This window comes from Polypterus senegalus, chromosome 15 (genome assembly GCF_016835505.1).
Source record: "Polypterus senegalus isolate Bchr_013 chromosome 15, ASM1683550v1, whole genome shotgun sequence".
Lineage (NCBI taxonomy): Eukaryota > Metazoa > Chordata > Cladistia > Polypteriformes > Polypteridae > Polypterus > Polypterus senegalus.
In genome coordinates, this window is record NC_053168.1 from 19,727,628 (window position 1) to 19,749,555 (window position 21,928).

A 21,928-nucleotide genomic window follows, 5' to 3' on the forward strand; every position below is an offset into this window, starting at 1 on the left:
TCATTTGCTAAATTACACCTGTTACTTAGCGTCTGACAGAAAAGACTTCGAACTAACAAGAAAGTCAAATAAATAGCAGGAGCATTCCTGGAGAGCCCAGGTTGAACAGCTGCGATCAATTTCTCACCGCTTCTTAATCCCCAGCTATGATTTCTTCTGAGCAATAAATGGGCGCTTCCTGCTGCTGACTAGAAAGACGTTTTCAATTAAAAAAAGAAAGAAAAAAATCGGCTTCAGATGGTCGCATGCAACACAGCCGAGCTATTTCTGATTCCTAAGGAGCCCGTTTGGTTCTAACAAAGAATTATATCTCCAAATGTAACAGAGCTTTATTTATTTATTTATTAAAGTAAAGTAAGTCTATTAATAACAGACCATCTGTCATTAAAGATCAGCAGTTTACGGCTTGGTGCCTTTTTTTGGTAAAATTCCCTCCTGTTCAGCTGTCTCGCCAGGCCGATCTGATAAGGAGACCTCATTTGGCCAGTGCTCAGTGTTTTCTCACACCGCGTCTCCCAGTGAGCTCTTTGAAATCAGGAGCCACAATTCCTATGAGCTTTAAATAGCAGCCTTCACAATACAACAGTCTGGACGAGAGCAGGCCACTCAGCCCAGCAAGGCTCGCCAGTCTTCACCAATGAATTCTCCCAAAATGACATCAAGTCTAGTTTTGAAAGTCCTTCAAGTCCTACTGTCTACCACGCTGCAGGAAATCATCGTTCTGGACTCCAAACAAAGTCACGCCAGTAGCATTGGATTGACTGTGTTACCTCCGCCGAGAACGATCGAGATGAACAGGCCTTATTCCAGGTGTCTGTGGTTCTCCGTGTCTAGAAACACTTCCTAATGTTTGTGTGAAATTTACCCTTAACAACTTTCTGTGTCCCGTGTTGTTGATGAACACATGTTACAAGTAACCATCTCGATCCACAGGACTAATTGGCTTCCTAATTTTAAACACTCCAGTCATGCCACTTCCTAATCTTTTGTAAAGGCTTAGCTCTTTTAATCTTTCCTCATCACTCACCCTCTGGAATCAGCCGAGTCGCTCCACTCTGGACTTATTTTAGTGCTGCTGTGTCCTTTTGGGAGCCCAAACTGCACACAGGACTCCAGATGAGGCCTCACCAGTGAGTTATAAAGCTTCAGCATAACCTCCTGTGACTTGTACTCCACACATCAAGGCGCTATATGACCTGACATTCTGTTAGCCTTCTTAATGAACACTGTCTGGACGTTGATAGTGCATGGTGTCCTTTCTATTTTCAGACCTCTCATTGTGTGTTCAAACCCCACATTTTTACTTCCTACATGTAATGCTTTACATTTACTGACATCTGCCACACATCTGCCCGGTCCTCTATGCTGTCCACATCCCTCTGTCATGATCCAATGGATTCTCGATTATCAATTTCACAAAAGATACCGAGAAAACGAAACATCTCTGAAAATTGGCTGTTAGGACTTTTCCCAAAAGAAAAAGTCAAAATGGCAAAAACAAAACGTTACCCAACAAAATCACTTGAATGCTACTCAAAATCCAAAGTTACAAGTGCAAAACAAAAATAAGCAATAGCAAGAAGAGAATGAATGGACTTCTAGGCCTAAAGTTTATATTCCAAAAACGAAAAGCCTGAAAAACGAAACCAAACTGAGAGCCAGAAAAAGTCAAACTGACACACCGGCTCTCGAGATCCCAGTTGTGTTCCTTTGGCCTTTACAAGTAGCCTGGACATCGTTTAGGAGTTTGGGAGGTTAAGGAACACAGTGACTTCATTTATTTTCTGTCAAGTAAACCTGCTTTATGGCAGTGCCATGTCGTGATAAGGCTGCCACAATTTTGTCCTTTGTGTTTATTCGCGGTGCCATGCAGTTGTCACACAAGGTCAGCCAGGTGTCAAAGGTGTAAAGTCACTGCTGTGTCATATTTTTTATAGTGATGACTGTATAATTTAATGGAGAACTGAGATGATAAAGTTTATGATATAATACAAGCCGATAGCAACCAATGATGAACAACCGGCAAATGAATTAAAAATGTCTGTGAGGAGAAAACAATGTGTTGCGCAATCCTTGGCACGTCTCACCCAGGGTTTAAAGTTTTATGTTCATTTTTGATTCTTTACGTGCGGCTATCATTATTTTTAGATTTGTCTGTGTGCCTTTGTTATGTTCCCTGTATTTTGTGTGGTGGTCCCTCAAGGGGCGAGGTCACCTGCCAATCAGTCCAGAGGGTCTTTCACAGTTCCCGGCGGTTCATTGTCAATGTGTTCTGTCAGTCGGTGAGTTATTTGTCTTTTGCCCTGCTAGTGCCCGTTGTATATTTTGGAATTTTGACCTTCTGGCTATTTTTTGACCACTTTGTTTGACTGGGATTGCCATTGTTTCAGGCAACTCCATTTTGCCTTTGTGCTCTACAGATCTTGATCATGATTGGAAGGCCATTTGTGAAGAATGCAGTTTTAATTTAGAACGAGTCACGACTTCCACTTATTCCTTATCCAGGGTTTGACGGTGATATCCCCCTCTAGTGGACATTATTAGAAGTGTTTAGAACTGAGTACTTTTTACTTCATGACAGTCCACATGTTACATTTTGTTAAACAGATACTTCTGGAACATCATAAACAGGAAATGCAGTTGCGAGTTTTTGAGCACAGATCTCCACCAGGAAGGTGCACTTCTGGAGACGTCACACGTCTTCCCATGTGTGCACAAATCTACATCTGGTTTACTTCAGTCGCAGAGTTTTGCTCAGTAAGAATAACATCAGTCCTCAAATCGAGATGTTCCCAAACAATGGAGCATTTCTGCTTTAGCTCATCATTCTCCATTGCTGATCCTTCTCTGGCACATCTTCTCCAGTTTCCATGAACTGGATGAGATGAGTTTGAGAGTATCATGTTATGTTAATGATTGTCAGTTTTTGAGTTTGGGGTCATACTGGTCCAGAGCCGACCATAGACACGGTGGACAAGAACAGACGATTATACCCAGAAACCAATGCAACATCATCAACAACCTAAGCAAGCAATACATGAAATCAAAGAAATGTGCAAAAATTCAGAAAGACGTTTAAAATGCAGATGATCATGCAGGCTCAATACTAGAGCAGACCCCCATCATGTCATTTACCGTACGTATCTTAATACACAGTTTAGATTAGATACACTTTATTAATCAATAGGAAAAAATTTAGATGTATACAGAAGCAGAAACATAAAAAACAAACATACAGAGTAACAGGGAAATAATACCATCAATCAGCAGATGGATAATAAACTGTAAAAGTGTGTTTGTGCAGAAATAGCAAATGAAAGAATACTAGCAGTGCAAACCATCTAAAATAGGTAAGTAATCAACGTAGACCACAGGGTTAAAGTTTGCAGTGCACCATCTATTGTAATGTATGTAGTAATAAAATGCATTGGATTTGTCATTCCAACAGATGGTGCATCAAAAACATTTGTAGTAATAAAATGCATTACTACAAATGTTTGTGATGCGCCTTCTGTGGGAATGACAAATGCAATGCCAGTGTTATATGCCATCCGGTATGAGATTTGTCAAAGCAGTGTTAATGTTTACCATGACCCATATGTTGGATGACAAATGCAATGCATTTTACTACAACACATTTGTCATCTGCTTTGACCAATCTCATACCAGATGGCATATAATACTGGCATTGCATTTGTCATTCCCACAGAAGGCGCATCACAAACATTTGTAGTAATGCATCTTATTACTACTACACGTTTTGTTATGAGGGCGGCACGGTGGCGCAGTGGGTAGCGCTGCTGCCTCGCAGTAAGGAGACCTGGGTTGGCTTCCCGGGTCCTCCCAGCGTGGAGTTTGCATGTTCTCCCCATGTCTGCATGGGTTTCCTCCCACAGTCCAAAGACATGCAGGTTAGGTGCATTGGCGATTTTAATTGTCCCTAGTGTGTGCTTGGTGTGTGTTTGTGTGTGCCCTGTGGTGGGCTGGCGCCCTGCCCGGGGTTTGTTTCCTGCCTTGTGCCCTGTGTTGGCTGGGATTGACACCAGTAGACCCCAGTGACCCTGTAGTTCATATGTAGCTTTTTAGATGATGGATGGACGTTTGTCACGTGCCACCTGTTGGAATGACAGGGACAGAGCAACCAGATGAACACAAAGATACACAGACAGGTGGATGAGTAATCTGGGATGTCAGGAGAATAGCAGTGGAGCAGAAAAGACCCCCAGAGGTGCCTGTGGCTAAAAGAGAGCGCCTCCTGGAGAGGATTTTCTGTGATGGCATCCTGTTATGGACTGGTAGAACACTCCCAGCAGCTTGCTGCACACATCAAAGGACCTGAGTCTCCTTAGCATATCCAGTCTTCTCTTGCCCTTCTTGTACTGCCTGGTTTGTTTATTTGACCCCCCAGGTACATGTAGCTCTGCACCCCTTAACGGTGACTTGTCTCAGAGGCTTCGTGGCACGTTGGAAGTCCACCAGCAGCTCTTTGGTCTCACTGATGTTGAGTTGCAGGTTGTTGTCCCTTCACCACAAGACGAAGACCTCCACAAGCCTCCTGTAACTCTGACTCGTCTCCATCGTTAATGCCGCCTATGATGGACGAGTCATCTGAGGATCTCTGTAGGTGGCAAGTGCTGGAAGTCTGCTGTGTGGAGGGGTAAACAGGAAGGGGGACAGGAGAGTTCAGTGAGGGGCTCCACTTTTATATGCCACCATTCCTGACTCACAGCCCCTCAGCCTGACAAACTGTTATGTGGTGGTCAGGTAGTCTGTGATCCAGGAGATTGTGGGGGCATCAAGATGACCAGTCTCCCCTTGTCGATCAGACAGAATGGTGATTTCTAGAGTTGCGTTTTCTGGATTTCATTTTTAATATCATGCATATCACAAACATTTCAGTTTTTGATTTTTTAATCAATTTACAAACCTTTCTGAACTCTTGTTGTCACTTTGGGCTGTTGAGCATTGACTGATGGGCAAAAAAGGCAAATGCATCCATTTAAAGAAAACCCACAGCACAACAGAGTGTGCAGACAGTGAAGGGGTCTTTAGGAGTCCGCTGACAAATGCAATGCATTTTACCACTGCATGTGCCGTCTGTTGGAATGACAGAGACATAGCAACCAGATGAACACAAGATGCAGAGATAGGTGGATACGTAAACTGGGATGTCAGAAGGATAGCAATGGAGCAGAAAAGACCCCCCAGAGGTGCCTGTGGCTAAAAGAGAGCGCCTCCTGGAGGGGATTTTCCATGATGGCATCCAATTTTGCCACCATCCTCATTTTCACAAACACCTTCCAGTGTGTCTGTGCCGTTACTGTGGAAGTTCAGCCTATCAGTGATACTTCACATCGAAATTCAGAAATTTGATGGATTGCTGGTGAGGATTACAAGTGGACGTCTGGCCGGTGACAGATCCGTATTCTGTAATTCTGGTGAACACGAACACACAAACAATTCTCAGAAGGAAGACCACAGCCCTCCACAACGTGTTAAACATAAGACTGGCATGCGTTTGTAATTTCCCTAGCGGCCGGGCTTGAGAGATAACCGAGTCATCGCTTCTGTTCCTCAGAGGTAGACGTTTGTTGGCACGCTGGGGGGGGGACTTTTCAAACTGTACCGGGCAGTACACTTCAAACATTCTCGGTGTGGACTGAGAAATCCCATCAGTTACGGGCTCAAGACATTTTCCCTTTCACGTTACTTGGCCGCCGATGTGTAAATTGTGCCGAGACAGAGATGGCCTGCCTTGTGCACCCGGTGCCACCCTCGGCCCTGGCCTTCTTGTTTTATGTGACTTGAAGCTGAGAGCCTTGCCGGGTTCATCCTCGGGTGTGAAGGTTATCTCAAGCACATCACCATTATGCTCATTATTCTTTCTTCTTTGTCTTCCTCCCATTACAGAAAACTGCTGCTGATGGTAAAAGACAGGAAATCATCGTTCTGGACTCCAAGCGAAGCAACGCCATTAACATCGGATTGACGGTGTTACCTCCGCCGAGAACGATCAAGACTGCCATTCTCAACTTTGACGAATATGCCTTAAACAAAGAAGGGATAGAGGTACGGCGTCCTCTTTTTATTTTGAGCCGCTTCAGCCGATCCGCACATGTCAAGTGGTGCTGTGCTGTTTCATGTTAGGGTCTGTAATTCAAATTAGGGGCTTTGTGCTTTCAGCATCCCATCTGCTCTGATAGCTTGAAATGGGTGCCACATTACTTACCCTTGAATGTGGTTAAATGGAGCCAGACGTGATATTGGCTACATAACATCCTTGTCTGCTGATTCTCCTTGAGTTGTAATATCAACAAATGTGCTGACGAGGGTCTTGGTATGCCCGCTATGAAAGCCGTTACGTTTGAGATTGACAGATTGTTCTGTCAGCTTCCACTTATCTACAACTCATACTTTCCTTCTTATGGAAATAAAATAAAAATAATCAGCCCTGTCCATTGCCATCTTGACAGTCTTGACGGATTAGCTGTTAACTTGGCATCAGAGCAGTGCTCCCTGTGTGCACATTCTGTCTGTGTCTGTGCCGGGGGCTTCTCCAGCTCTTCATCCACATCCCAACAGTGTGTAGGTTGGGATAACTGGCCACTTTAAACTGACCCTGAGCCATGGATGTGGTGCCCAGTCTAGGGTTTCTCCCTTTCCGGTTGGTGTACCTGCACCACTGAATTGAATTAAGTGATCTTAAGGATATTATGATATGACAAAGAAACTGATAAGCGATCATCTGCTGTCTGACTGAAGGGCTTGGACTTTATTTAAGCTGTTTTAAAACCGGCGTCTGCACAAATCAGAACGATGTGGCGGACAGGCAGGTGATCTAAAATCAGTAAACTGCTGGGACAGGAGACCAGCGTGGGCAGATCTATGGAAGATTCCACTTAATGTCAGTACTGTAAATGTAAAATGTTACACCGAGGAAGTAAAAATGTTGGATTTGAATACACAATGGGAGGTCTAAGATGTGGAAGTGCCCCTTATGAATTCATGAGATTATGAGATCATCACAATCATCCTCCAGACTGCGGACAGAAGCGATTGAGAAGGCTAACTGGGTATTAGTGTGGAGTACACATTAAGAGAGCTCATGTTTTAAGTTACACACACCGGCCACTTTATTAGGTACACTGCTGTTCAAATGATTGTTTACCCAAGTATCTCATCAGCCAATCACATGGCAGCAATTCAGTGCATTTCGGCCTCTAGACATTGTCAAGATGACCTGCTGAAGTTCAAACCGAGCATCAAAATGGGGAAGAAATTTGATTGAAGTGACTCTGAAGTAACATGGTTGTTGGTGCCAGATGGGCTGGTCTGAGTAGTTCGGAAACTGCTGATCTAATGGGATTTTCACGCACAAACATCTTTAGGTTTACAGAGAATGGTCCATGGGCCAGCAGTTCTCTGGCCAAAAATGTCTAGTTGATGCTAGAAGTCAGAGGTGAATGGCCAGACTGGTGTGAGCTGATAGAAAGGCAACAGGAACTCAAATCGGCACTCTTTACAACTGAGGTATGCAGAAGAGCATCTCTGATCACACAACACATCAAACCTTGAAGCAGGTGAGCAACAGCAGCAGGAGTCATTTTGTCCTGAAATATCACCTGTATGGATGTATGGAGAGTCTTGTGCCTGCCTGTTGTGTTGAGTACTGAGTTGGATTGGGTATCATGCTTCAGCGAAGGGAGCGCTCCCAATCTCATCACCCCTCAGCGCATCAGAAATACCGCTAGGACCGTTTTTCACGTTTCTTATAACGACCTGCTCTCGGGATTATCTTTTCTTTATCATTTCACAGCCTCGGTGGCCGTTTCATATGGACAGCGTGTTGGACTTTGTGTTTATCATGCTTGTTGTTGTTTTACAGGTTTTATTATATACTAGGGGGCTTTGCTTGCCAACCCCCCGGCCTGCGCTACACGCCAGCCACTTCACGTCTCTGCCGCTCGCGTATGTGGATTTCACTTTCACCAAACCACAAATCTTTTAATTCTTGTGGGTACGCCTCTTCATTGGGAAGAAACACTACTTTTCCCTGATGGCAACACGAATTAGACGATCTACAAGTCTCCCAACAATGTATTCGATCTCTTTTCACTGTTCCGTTATTTCACCGAGTAATAATTTTCCATTTGTTTGCGCTAATGCGATCTTTACTATCATTTCTTTGAGACTTTCGAATTTTCGTTCTTCCATTATCTCTAACCTGCTCTGCACGTGTATTGCACCAACGTTTTTGAATTCTTTACGACATTCTACTTTGTCATCTACTCTTTGTCTTTTATTTCCGGCCCCCAGACGTGGTTGAATCTCTTGGCACAAAGTCTTGTCTCATGGAATGTGAAAGTGTCTCTCTTAAAAAGTCACGTCTCGTCCCAGGATTTTTTTTATATAACAGAGAGATGTGATCGCCAGCAGGGAGCTGGGGGACGGATTGTTTTTGTTTGTTGTTCAGTTAGATTTCTCCTGCTATTTTTGTATAATATATTCATGTTGATTACCGTTTAATCCATTTGTTTCTGTGTTTCTGTGTGTGAGTGGTGCCAAGGCTGGGTGTATTTCTGGAGCTCCCACCAAAACCATAAATAAATCTGCGTCCTTGTGGCGGTGGGAGTCAACAGCACCTCAGTGAGCACCGCAGGGTTAGAACATGACGTGACAGTAAGAGGGCCTTAGAGAACAAACCAAGAGGCACAGACATGAGTCGTCTTTGGTGCAGCGACACTCAGAAGTCAGCACTGGAGCTGTCCATCATTAAGCCTTCAGCTTGGTGCCTTATACCAGGCCGCTGTCTGACTTGGCACAGCCAGTAGTGTGGGGACAGACTGCCACTTCCCATGAGTCTGCATTTGGATTGAGGGGGGTTACAAAAACTCATGCGTGGGTGAGTGTATTGTCCAAGTTATGACCTGGGGTGAGACTGTGTGATGACCCTGTCACCACTCTGCGTATTTACTCAGTCCTATGAAACAGACCACCTTATAAAAGGCTGTTTGTAAATTAAACTGTTTTTAAACTGTTTACAGAAAATTTTGACAATGATCCCAACAGAGGAAGAAAAGCAAAAGATCCAGGAAGCTCAGCTGGCCAACCCTGACATTCCTCTCGGCAGCGCCGAACAATTTTTGCTCACCCTTTCTTCTATCAGTGAACTGTCTGCCAGGCTCCAGCTCTGGGCCTTTAAAATGGACTATGAATTAATGGAGAAGGTAAGTACTGCTGAGTCAGCAAGAGCCGCAAGGTCTTCGAAATTTTCTGATTGAAAGCCAAAGCTTTTACTAGGGAGGAAGTGGAATTCCTGCAGCTCCTGAGGCTAACAAATACGCCATCTTTGTTTTCTAATTATGAAATGTATTACCTTGTAAAATTATCCTGAATTCAAGTGTGGGAAAGTGAAAAATGCAAAAGTATAATGATAAACTGGAATTGCTAAGAAGTATGGCTCAGAAACCTTCTCTACCAATTTGCCGTCCTCTGAGCTTGAGACGTCTCTCATTGTTTCAGTTAAGTCCCCCTGCCTGGCGGCACTGGCTGAATTATCCGTCTCTGCTCTGCAGACACATTAAAGGAATTTTCCACCCAAAAGGGATATTTTGTATATGTTACTTACCCCAAGTAGTTTGTAGTGATGGCCAAGAAAAATAATGAAATTATATTTCACTGCAAAAGTCTATGGTGACCAGTGCTGGACAACAGCAAACCGTATCAAAACATCAATGAAAAACTCACCTTCGTAATCTACACGTGAAGCCTTCCAGTCGTATGCTCACAACATACGCGTGTTTAATAAAATAAACTTCAGTAAGACGCTCCTGTGAACTGAAACCAAACAAGCTGAGCTGAGAAACAGCATTGAATTGTAGACCCGCCCCCAACCCAGTCATTCAGCCCAGGAGCAGCTTATTCATTGGCTAACATTACATATCATGTGACATCAATAAAAAGTGTATACTGAGAGATGAGTGCCACTAAAGATTAAAAAGATTAAAGTTAGTAATTATAATATTAGGAAGAGATATATGCCTCGAGAATAAGCATGTCACCAAATGGGGGCGCCCTGGTGCCCCCAGACTCCAGACATAATTACACAAATACAGTCGAGGGTATTAATGAAGTGTTATTTTTATTACAGTAAATACCTGTCACAGGTTCTTCCTTCAACTCATCAGTAGCTGAAAGCCCTTAATACAACACAATGTTCCTCCGCTCTCCCCCAGGCAAGCCTTGTCCTCAACCTCCGGACTCCAACTCCCTGACACCTCCCTTTATGGTGGACCTGGGAGTGGCAGTACACTGTGGAAGCACTTCCAGGCTATATGGATGTTTGGGAAAACACTGAGCATTTTTCCCCAGCAGTGACCCCATCAGAGCTGCCCTTCTGAACTACAAGACCCAGGAAACACTGCAGGTTTCTAAACTGGGAGCAAACCAGAGCACCTCTTGTGCTGGGAATTGAATTGACCCTGATATTCAACTTCCTTCAGTCTATCTATTACTCCATTTCCCTGACTGGGATTGAAATTGGGAACCATCCTGACTGGGATACATCTCCATCTTTTAATTAAGGTATTACACTTCAACCCAGTCCGGGCACCAGTGCATCTGTTATAACATCTACAGCATGTGCCATATGCTTCAACAAGAAGAAGGTCAATTCACCTGTGTAATTTCACAGCCTGCTGTTAAATAATCCCAGAATGCTCCAGTTGTGAATATACAGTATACTGTACATTAATGTACCAACGGGAGGCGAGTCCACAGTTGAAATGCTCGTTTGCATCTGAGTGTGTTCAGTTTTCTAGAAGTGGTTTATCTATATCTATCTATCTATATATATATATATATATATATATATATATATATATATATAAAATGCTAGGGATTGTGACTGTGACACGATTATTCACAAATCACTTGGACTAGAACCTTGATTTTGATCTTAAAAGTTTATGACACGACATGTACTGGCAAAGAAAAGAAATTGGACTGTATCAACCTCCGCAGTTATCAGAGTTTGTATTTGTTTTATGGCAAACTGCTTGAGAGTTTGACATGACAGAAAGGAAAAGAAGAGCGACATCTGCTGAGCCCACCCATCAGAAGAAGAAAAAGAGCAGCAGGGCCATCTGTCAAGTACGGTATACAGAATACACACGTGACAATCACAGACAAATGCCTGCGTAGACTGACCTGTGCTCCTGTCCTCACACCAACATGACTGTTATGATCACAAAAATAGAGTGCTGCCAGTGTGATAAAGAACTCCAGCGGCGAAATCTCCTGAGCATCAAGGCAATCACAGGAGGCTGTTCAGAGACAAAAAATGAGAAACAATATGACGAAAACACACTCAAGCGAGAGATAAGCCTGGATTGATCAAGTGGCTCATACCATGGCTTATTGACGTGGCAGACGTATTCCACGATACAGAATACAACGACAACAGTAGAGAAATGTGTTACGATCATCGATAGGCAATCATCAAATACTCACAACTTCCGCCCAGGCAAACACTGCTTTTCCAGGCTCATGTCGATGTTTGCTTGAAGAGCGTTGATTCCAAATACAGTACAATACAATGCAATTTATTTTTGTATAGCCCAAAATCACACAAGAAGTGCCGCAATGGGCTTTAACAGTCTCTGCCTCTTGACAGCCCCCCAGCCTTGACTCTCAAAGAAGACAAGGAAAAACTCCCAAAAAAACCCTATTAGGGATAAGAATGGAAGAAACCTCGGGAAAGGCAGTTCAAAGAGAGACCCCTTTCCAGGTAGGCTGGATGTGCAGTGGGTGTCAAAGAGAAGGGGGTCAATACAATACAATACAATACACAGAACAGAATACAAGTAATCCTCAATACAGTATAAAAAAGTTTTTAGAAGTACAGAGTAGAATTTAACAGTAGATGATATCCCATAATATGATTTGGATTTGTTTAGAGTCCCTGAGACCTCATCCATCAAGCTTCCTCTCCCATTTGGCCATTCCACAGCTGAAATAGTGCTAATCCGATGAAAGGACCCCTCTTTCCCACATGTGCTCCAAAACTTCAGGCCGGTAATTTTTTCATTCAGAAAATAACAGAATGATTTGCCAGAATGGTCAATGTGAACCACCTGAACTAATAACAGGCATAACGACGTTGACAGGAACCGAAAGAGGAAGCTGTTTTCAAACACACGAGACGTATCGAGAGCTCCTTGTCTTTTTCATCGATGGGAGAGGCTCGATAATCCCCAGGACACGGTGCACACGTGTTCACTTCCCTTTAATTTTAGCACCTGAGGGCCGTGTGTTCCACTAGTTTAACAATATTTTAGTAAGAACCCATGTGTTTGGGATGTTGTGAGCATACAACTGGATGACTCCACATGTGGATTATGCAACAGGAGTAACTTGGGATTTTGTTTTCATGAAAGTTTTGATATTCCTTGCTGTTGTCCATTGCTTGTCACTGTAGACTTATACTGCATCAGAAACGTCTCAATCTGTTCTGCATTTTCACTACAAACTACAATGGGTATGTAACATAAAAGAAAATGTCATTTTTTGGTGGAGTGTCCCTTTAAGGGTGTTGGTACGATGAATTGGGAATATTTAGTGTTTCTGGGATGTTGTATGCTTTCTGCCCAGTTCTTCCAGGACAGGTCCCCCATTGTATTGTATTATGCAGTTATGATAATTTTATGTAATAATGTTTAGGACTATAAATGTAAAGAAAACTGAATGTGTCTGTGATTGGCAGGAGGTAGCAGAGCCCCTCCAAGACTTGAAAGAAGGGATGGACCAGCTAGAAAAAAACAAGACGCTGAGACATATCCTATCGACCTTGTTAACAATTGGAAATTTTCTGAATGGAACAAATGTAAGTCAATTTGAGCAACTGTTAATTCATTTAACTCGTACAATATGTCACCCGGGCCTCCTGAAAGGTTTTGCTTCAATTGTACTTTTAATGGTATCATTAGAGTTAAAGTGTGAGAAAAGCCCACAGACGAACACTCCTTTAAAACATGGCAGAGTAACCGCTACAAAGTCCTTGGTTCAAATGTCTGTGTGAAGTTTGGCCGTTCTCTCCGTGTCCACATGGGTTTTATTACAGCCCACTCTGTCTGAGTACGCCCTGCCGTGGCCCATCCATGTTTGGCTCCGTTGTATCCTGTGCTGACTCCGATTTTATAAAGCCTGCCACTGTAGTACAATCCATTCTTGTTAGAATTCTTCTTCCAATGTATGTGGTGCAGTGGTTAGTGTGGATACCTCATAGATCCAGGGTAGGCACAGGAGGGCACTGTCTCCTCAAATGAATTTTCCTACCAACTCCATTTTTGACAAAAGGATTATTTTGACACTTTCACCTATTTAACTTGCACACCAATAAAAAGGTGTATTTTGTGGGGAAACCACACCAACCATTATGAGAGGAGAACGCTCCACGTAGAGTCCCTCAGGGGTCTGTCCCTGGACCATTACTTTTTCTGACTTATATTAATGACACTGATTCTGGTGTAGTTAGCAAACTTGTCAAATTGGCAGAGGACACTAAAATTGGAGGGATGGCAGACACCAAGGAGGCAGCAAAAAGAATTCAAATAGACCTGGACAGGCTTACGAACTGGGCAAACACCTGGAAATACAATTTAATGTGCTACATGTGGGCAAAAGGAACACCAATAATAAATACAAGATGGCAGACACCGGCCTACAGGAAGCAGCCTCTGAAAAGGATTTAGGGGTTTATGTTGACACAACATTTTCATCAACTAAGCAGTGCACAAAAGATAATAATAAAAAGGCAAATAAAATGTTAGGTTAAATCATAAAACCTGTTGAATATAAATCGAGGGATGTAATGGTCAGGCTATATAATTCACTAGTGAGATGTCATCTGGAGTTTTGTGTGCAGTTCTGGTCACCACACTACAAAAAAGACATAGCAGCACTTGAAACTGTGCAGAGGAGAGCAACCAAGTGCATCATGGGACTTACGGACACGTCCTACTGTGACAGACTCAGAGGATTAAACCTGTTTAGTTTCAAGGAGAGGAGGAGGCGTGGGGACCTCATCCAGGTCTTAAAATTCCTCAAAGGTGTTGGTAAAGTAGACCCAGCAATATCCTTTGATCTTAAGGGTGAATCCCGTACTCGAGGAGTTCAGTGGAAATTAAGGAGAAGTACATTAGGAATGGAGACTGGAGGCACTTCTTTACTCAAAGAGTTGTGGGACTCTGGAACAAACTATCGTGACATGGAGCTGAAGCAGAAACCTTGAGAACCTTTAAGAAGGATTTGAAAAATCAGTTTACATTGTTATGAGACAACCGTCTCAAAATTCTTGTAAAAAGAAATGTGAACCCAGAGATCTCAAATGCATTCTGAAAACGTGGTCACAAGCAGACTGAGGTCTAATCTGAGTAGACAAAGAGCTAGAGATGGGAAAATGATACCGAAGCGTCGAAGCTTGGGTCAGTCAATCTGAAGCGTAGTAAGTCGAGTCGCAGTGTCGGAGCTTGGGTCAAAACACCGCTGTCACGTGACCCGTGACATTTGAAGCTTAGAACATCATCAGTGCTTCACCATGCTCTTTATTGGTTTGACAGCTTTGGCGTTAAATTAATGGGTAGCCTATATAAAATGCATCATTCTCATTCAACAATGTTAAGTTGTGAGGAGAGGGAGATTTGGAGAGCTTTGGTGACAGGTGGCGACTAATGGCGGAAAACGGTGTTCAAAAGTTAAATTGATGGACAAGGACCTTAGTAGAATAAAATGAACACTGACATTTCTGACATTTTACTGGTGACATGAGACTGAAACAGTGAGTGCTGCTTCACTTGCGTTCTTGAGAGCTTCCCTTGACCTCAGTTAACCACCAGATAGATAGATACTTTATTAATCCCAAGGGGAAATTCACAATCTCCAGCAGCAGCATACTGATAAAAACAATATTAAATTAAAGAGTGATAAAAATGCAGGTATAACAGACAATAACTTTTGTATAATGTTAACGTTTACCCCCCGGGTGGAATTGAAGAGTCGCATATTGTGGGGTCTCCTCAGTCTGTCACTGAAGCTGCTCCTCTGTCTGGAGATGATCCTGTTCAGTGGATGCAATGGATTCTCCATGATTGACAGGAGTCTGCTCAGCGCCCGTTGCTCTGCCACAGATGTCAAACTGTCCAGCTCCGTGTCTACTATAGAGCCTGCCTTCCTCACCAGTTTGTCAAGGCATGAGGCGTCCTTCTTCCTTATGCTGTAATGTCGCTGTTCATACTGGGGCTGTGATAGACTACACTGCCTGGTTCTACCTTATTGCCCTGGCCCACTGTACCATGTAAAGGATACTTAAAATGGCTGGATGGATGAATTATGATATGGCATCTCTTCAGCCCAGGGCCACCAGTCTCAGAAGTCTTCGTATTTTTGCCTTCTAGTTCACGACTCATTGCATTCCACTTCTCAGCTTTATTTACGGTTTTATCGTCTCGGCATCTTCTAGCTGACGACTCCTGGCAATTCTGGTTTCAACTTTGTTTATGGCTCAGAGATTCGATTTTCTGGCAGCAACTGTCTCAGAGGCTTAGATGTTGACTCTCTTTGTAGTTATCTTCTGGTCTGGTTCATGTCATTCCCCTAACTGCTCACATTCCCTTTTTGCCAGTCAGCAATTCAGGGAGGTCCTCTAGAACTAAAAAAGCAGATGGAAAGTCTAAGCTACAGTAATTCTTGTGGGACGCTCGCGATTGGCACAACGCTGTTAACTGCCTGAGTGCACCTGATCTACTGATTTGGCAAGAAAAGCTGTGGGAATCCTTTGGAATTATCTGGTTTTATGCATTAATTGGTCATAAAATCTGATCTGATCTTTGTCTACATCACCAGCATAGTCAAACAATATGCTTAAGCTAATAACACACACCAAGACAATTATTATCCTTCATATGTTTACTGAACACACGCATCAAAACAGTCACATTGTCAGCTTCCCTGACATTATCCTGTAAGATTTCTTGATAAATGTGGAAATTCATTTGCCCTTCAATGGTGGAAGGCTGTCAAGACCCTGAGGCAGCAAAGCCATCCCCAAATCAGGATTCTCCAGCCACAGTACTTCATTCAAGTATATACAGTATATATACATGTTTATATAGTAATGGACACCAAGCATAGACTGGCATTCTGGCAGGCATGGTTCAAGGTCCCTTACTCGGCCAGGAGGCCAATTCATTAGTAAGTCAGGAGGAAACTAATTACATGGACTATTTGCTTCCCCAACACAATTGGCGGAAGTCCTCCTGGACTACAGTCCCTGCATGGGTGCCCACAGGACTGACTGGGAGTTGTAGTCCAGTAGCACAGCCCTGCAGTGTTCCATCAGTGCCTCCAGGGGGAGTTGCAGGGACAAATCTTCCCCACTTCAGAGAAGCTCCACCTGACCCAGAAGTACCTGCAGCTGGTTGTATCGTAACACCAGAAGTGCTCCTGGGTCTGGCATAAAATAAGCAGCTCGACTTCATCCAGGGAGGCAGTGGACAACACTCATCTGGAGAAAGAGAGAGAGAGAAGGAAGGAAGGAAGGAAAAGAATAAACGATGTAGAAATGAGGAATTGTGATTGTGCAGACTTTGGTTTGTCAAAATAAACCATTATTTGAACTTAGGTTGGTGTGTTGGGTTTGGGGCTCAATGGTGCTCCCTACTGGTCACAATGTTTATAGTGAATGGGTCGAAGGACACTCATTGACATCAAGGAAGTGCTGGGATGATGGAGTGTCACCTATTTTAATCCTAAACCAAGTAATATTACACACAGAGAATGCGCAATGGCATTAATGACAGTTAAACAGAAACAAAAAGCAGTCTTCATGACTCTTCTTTTAAGAGTACCACCACGAAAATCCTTGAAGCTCAGCTGGCCAAACCTGACATTGTGGGTCTTCCTCAGGAGCTCCATTATGGTGGTAGTTTGGGTCAGAAATGAGATACCATTCTCTGGGCCATGCGCTTTTTTATATGACTCTGGCTGGAAGAGGTGGAGTCGCTGGGTGCCGTCACTGGGTGTCTTCTTGCTGCTGCGGTTGACAAAAGAGATGACCGTGTTAGCGATAGCTCCCTCTATCACCCAGGGGTTGCTATCACTAACTTCTGATAAATCTGGAACGAGATCTTCCAGCGTGCATGTGTGTATACAGTAATCCCTCCTGATCGCGGGGGTTGCGTTCCAGACCCCCCCGCGATAGGTGAAAATCCGCGAAGTAGAAACCATATGTTTCTGTGGTTATTTTTATATATTTTAAGCCCTTATAAACTCTCCCACACTGTTTATAAATATTCCCCACAGAGTTATACAGCATAATCCCTTTGTATTCTCTTAGATATTAGGTAAGATTCATTGAAATTATGTATATAAACACACTGTTTATATACAGTAAAACCTAAATATTATTTTAAAGATATCGAGTGTCTCCGATATCGCATATGTTACAGCCATTACGATAGACAGGCCACCAGCAATAAATACGTACAATGCAAGAAAAATAGTATACAGTAAATGTGTGTACAGTGACACTAAACGCACATACATGTACTAAGTACTGTAAGTAGAAAATTAATTATGGTTACTCACCAACAATGACACGACGACTTGTCCGATAACGATGAGTTGAATTTTACTGCACAACAAAGGAGAGTGTTACTGCTCTTCTAAAGGAGCCACTTCAGGCGATTGTGTAGCACTGCCGTTGTTCTTCTTCTGGCAGTCTTCAATGCAAATCCCTAAAGCAGATTCCATCCAGACTACTGTCCTATTACATCCACTTACAACTCGTTTTGCACCCTGGTTAAAAGGACACTGCGGCCGTAGATCTTATATTCCTTTCCTACTTTTTAAATAAAAAGAATCGTAGCCTTCAACAAATCCAAAACGTTTACCTTTTAGGCAATCGTTAACATCTTCCGTTTGCACTTGGGCACGGCCCCTGAAGCAGTAGCAGATCGTTTTAGAGCCATAATGAAGGGCTTGACTATGCACAAAGATAAACACAAGACAGCACAACTCTTTACACAGCGAAACACGTTGATGCTGAATGAGCGACACGAGACTTCCTGGTTAACACTGCATTCAGCAGGCAGGAACTTAACTGCGTGCTCTGATTGGTTAGCTTCTCAGTCAGGAGAACTTAACTGCGTGCTCTGATTGGTTAGCTTCTCAGTCATCCGCCAATAGCGTCCCTTGTATGAAATTAACTGGGCAAACCAACTGAGGAAGCATGTACAAGGAAGTAAAAAGACACATTGTCCACAGAACCCGCGAAACAGCGAAAAATCCGCGTTATATATTTAGTTATGCTTTCATATAAAATCCGCGAAAGTCAAAGCGCGATATAGCGAGGGATTACTGTGTATATATATATATATATATATATATATATATATATATATATATATGTATGTATGTGTATGTATATATATATATATATATATATATATATATATATATATATATATATATATGTGTGTATACATATATGTGTATATATATATATATATATATATGCTAGCCATCCCCTGCGGCTTCGCCTGTGTATTAGTGAAACAGGACAGCGAGGGGGCCGCACCCAGCTCCCTACTCCTGACGTCACACTTCCCCCTTCCCTCAGCCCACAGCCTCTTTCTCGGATTAACGTGAATATATCACTCCAGCAAGCGAACTATGATTCTTAGCACAATGAGAGAAGTCGCAAAATCAACCAGAATGTTCAAGCAAATTATAGAAAAAAAATGATCTAAATCCATTAAGTAGTTCTCTCGTTCGCTAACTAAGTGGAGTTAAGGTTACGCCCCGAGGCAGACATGTAAATGAGAAGAGGCCCGCAGTCCGATGCGTTTCTCTCAGATTCGCGCTAATAAATTGTTACCGCAAGCAAACTGAGATACTTAGCGTGATGAGAAAGTCGCAAAATCAACGGAATGTTCAAGCAAATTATAGAACAAACCCCGATCTAAATCCGTTAAGTAGTTCTGTCATGAAAAGCGGACTGACATACAAACGGGTCTAAAAAACTATAAGAAATTTCACACTTGGACCACGAAATTTTTAAAACCATTTCTTATGATCACCTATGGGCCAAGGGTAACCTACATTCCAAATTTCAAGTCCCAAGTTCTCAGGGTTCGGGAGATTCCATGATGAGTGAGTCAGTGGTATTTGGTTTTTATACACACAGAGACACTGTTAGGCCTTGTTCACACGGGCGTTAAGTTTTTGGATAAACGAACTTGCTCTGAACGTCCTAGACGTTTATGTTGCATTTTGTGGTGGCGATCGATTGACTTCTACACCGGCGTTCGTTTGTCTCTGTCTAACGCCAGCCTGCAGCCCAAATTGTAGTTTGTGTGTTAACCTGTGGAGGCAGTGTCGGGAACTGGATATGAAAGCCCTTGTCGTTTTATTTGAGGTGCCTCCTTTCAATATGGACCATTTTGCTATGTTAGATATTAATCTTCTTGTTTTAAAAATACTCGTAATACGGCGATGTAGGGAGAGAAAAATCGCCGCTACTGGGTTCATCCTCTGACTGCACAACGTCGGGTTAAAGCAGTGCTTCTCAATATTTTCTGTCATGCCCCCCTAGGAAGAAGAAAACATCTCGCACCCTCCGCGCGACTATAAATAGTATCATTCGTCTATAAAATTGTTATAAGTACACCTCTGCATAACACTGTATCCTTATTAACGTATAAGAGAATAAAAAAAGAAAGAAATATGGACCAATTTACAACAAAGAATAGCTTTATTAAATGTAACGGAAAAGATTTAAAGTGCATTCTAAATTCAAAAAAATTAAAAGAAAAATAAAAAGCATGTTCCCGAGGTCAAACGACCTCCTTGACGGAGCCACGGGCGCCCACTATTTGAGAAACACTGGGTTAAAGGAAGTTTTTGTGCTTTATGAAGAAATGCGAAAATTTCCGCGCAAGTTTTTAATTACTGTCGGATGTCGGTTTCCACTTTTGATTGTCTGCTGCAGCTGGTGCAATGCCACATTGCACGCCGATCAACCAATATGCGACTTGGTGTTAGCCCCGAAGAGAGACTACTTGTCACTTTGAGGTAAGGAAACAGTAGTCGAGTGTGCGCTTACACCGGTGTTATGCACTGAAATGCCCCCGCCATGGATTGCCCCCTACATAATCGTTATCAAATATTATATTAGAACATAAATTAATAGGTTCATGGTTTACAAATTACACGAGACAATAAAATAAAATAAGCAATATGAAAATATATATGTTGTATATGAAAACATAAAAATATGAATATTTTTTCATATACAACATGTAAACTTATATATATCCAGTCCTCCGAAGCGTAAAATAAACGCGCAGAAAACGAACTAGAAGTGGTTTCCTTGCGTTCGTTGGGTTTTGAACGCCAAGAAAAAGCTGCATGCAACGTTTTTTTGATGCCGTATAAACGCGCGCTGGACAAACGCACGTCACCAAAGCCCGTGTGAACACTCTCATTGACTCCTACGTGTAGAAAACACTCGGCGCTTGATCCGCGCTAACCGGACGCTACGAACGCAAAAAAAGCACTTGATTTTAACGCCCGTGTGAACAAGGCCTTTGTGACACAATGAATCGACAAGTAACAGTGAAATATATTAATCAAACAGTACAATAAAAAAATAATGCACAATATAACCAATTCATGTACGTAAGCCTCTTGCCAGCTCCCTGAAAACAATAATAAATTGCAACACTAACAGAAAGCAATAAACTCCAACAAGAAACACGAACAACAATGTCCAATATAGTCCAGTTTAGCAGGCTCTGCTGATGATGAATGAGTGAAAGAAATAGCTTGTCAATAGGTCTCTGGAAAAAGGTAAAGTTGTGTCCTACCAGTTCCTAATGTGGCGTGAGGTGATTGGATGCGCTACCCAGATGAAGACAAACTCAAACGGGCAAGCAGGCACAGGACAGCACGTACATCCAGATGGAAACTCTAATCCAAGGTGATCAAGCTGTAATCCAATCGAGTGTGAGAGGCGTATGAACAAATAGATGGACAATCGCGATCCCCTCCTGTGTCTTTCAGGTTCCTTTTTAAAGGGACCGCTTCTCAATCCTCTTCCCAGCAGCCCCTAAATCCTCTGAAGCTGTCCAATAGCATTATACTGCTGAGGCTGCTGGGAGATGTAGTACATTTAAAGTAGCACTGTTACACATGAATGCTAAATAGTTTCATACTAGTTATTTTTTTAGGTTTTAACCAAATCTGTATCTTTATAGGTACTTATTAAGTAGATCATACCCATAAACCACATATTTTCCACAGGTGGTCATCAGAATTATGTGAAGGTGGTGTGACTTATGTCCTGTTTTTGTTAAAGGAGTATCATGAAGTTTAAAGAAAGATCAGCTCTTACTGTTATTTAATGATCTTTGTAAGCAGTAAAGCTGAGAATATGTTTGCTAACTAAGGGTCACTAAAAAGTCACCAGACATGACTTAACTCTTGTTTGATATAAGGATCAAGAGTCTTTTATTGTCATTCCAACATCCATATGCAGAAACATATAATTAAACAGTGCCCACGCCCCCATAATAAAAAAGTACCCCCTAAAGCTCAGTGATTAAGGTATCACAGATAAAGACAATAAGACAGAATGGGATATCATTTATACATAAGTAAAGTAAGATAACTATAGCTACAAGAAATATTACTGCAGTATGCCCTCTAATTAGCAGCAAGTATAAAAGGCAGCAGCAAAGAGTTTATTACACGAAACTACGAAACAAAATGCAAAGTGTAGTATACAGTAAGTCACATAGTTAGCTTTAGTTATGTTGTGTTCATTAGCCTAATAGCATCCAAGAAGAAGCTGGTAGTGCCAGTCCATAAG

General features: G+C 42.5%; 1 protein-coding gene across 7 annotated transcripts in view; it reads left to right on the plus strand.

Annotated features, from left to right (window-relative positions):
- LOC120515588 (FH1/FH2 domain-containing protein 3-like) overlaps window positions 1–21,928 on the plus strand; it is a 674,713-nt gene that overhangs the window by 612,546 nt on the left and 40,239 nt on the right. For all 7 annotated transcript variants that reach the window (XM_039736692.1, XM_039736693.1, XM_039736696.1 and 4 more), the window contains 3 exons: window positions 5,911–6,069; window positions 9,045–9,227; window positions 12,764–12,883. In XM_039736692.1, coding sequence (XP_039592626.1) covers window positions 5,911–6,069; window positions 9,045–9,227; window positions 12,764–12,883 — 462 coding nt within the window. The remainder of the gene's footprint in view (window positions 1–5,910; window positions 6,070–9,044; window positions 9,228–12,763; window positions 12,884–21,928) is intronic.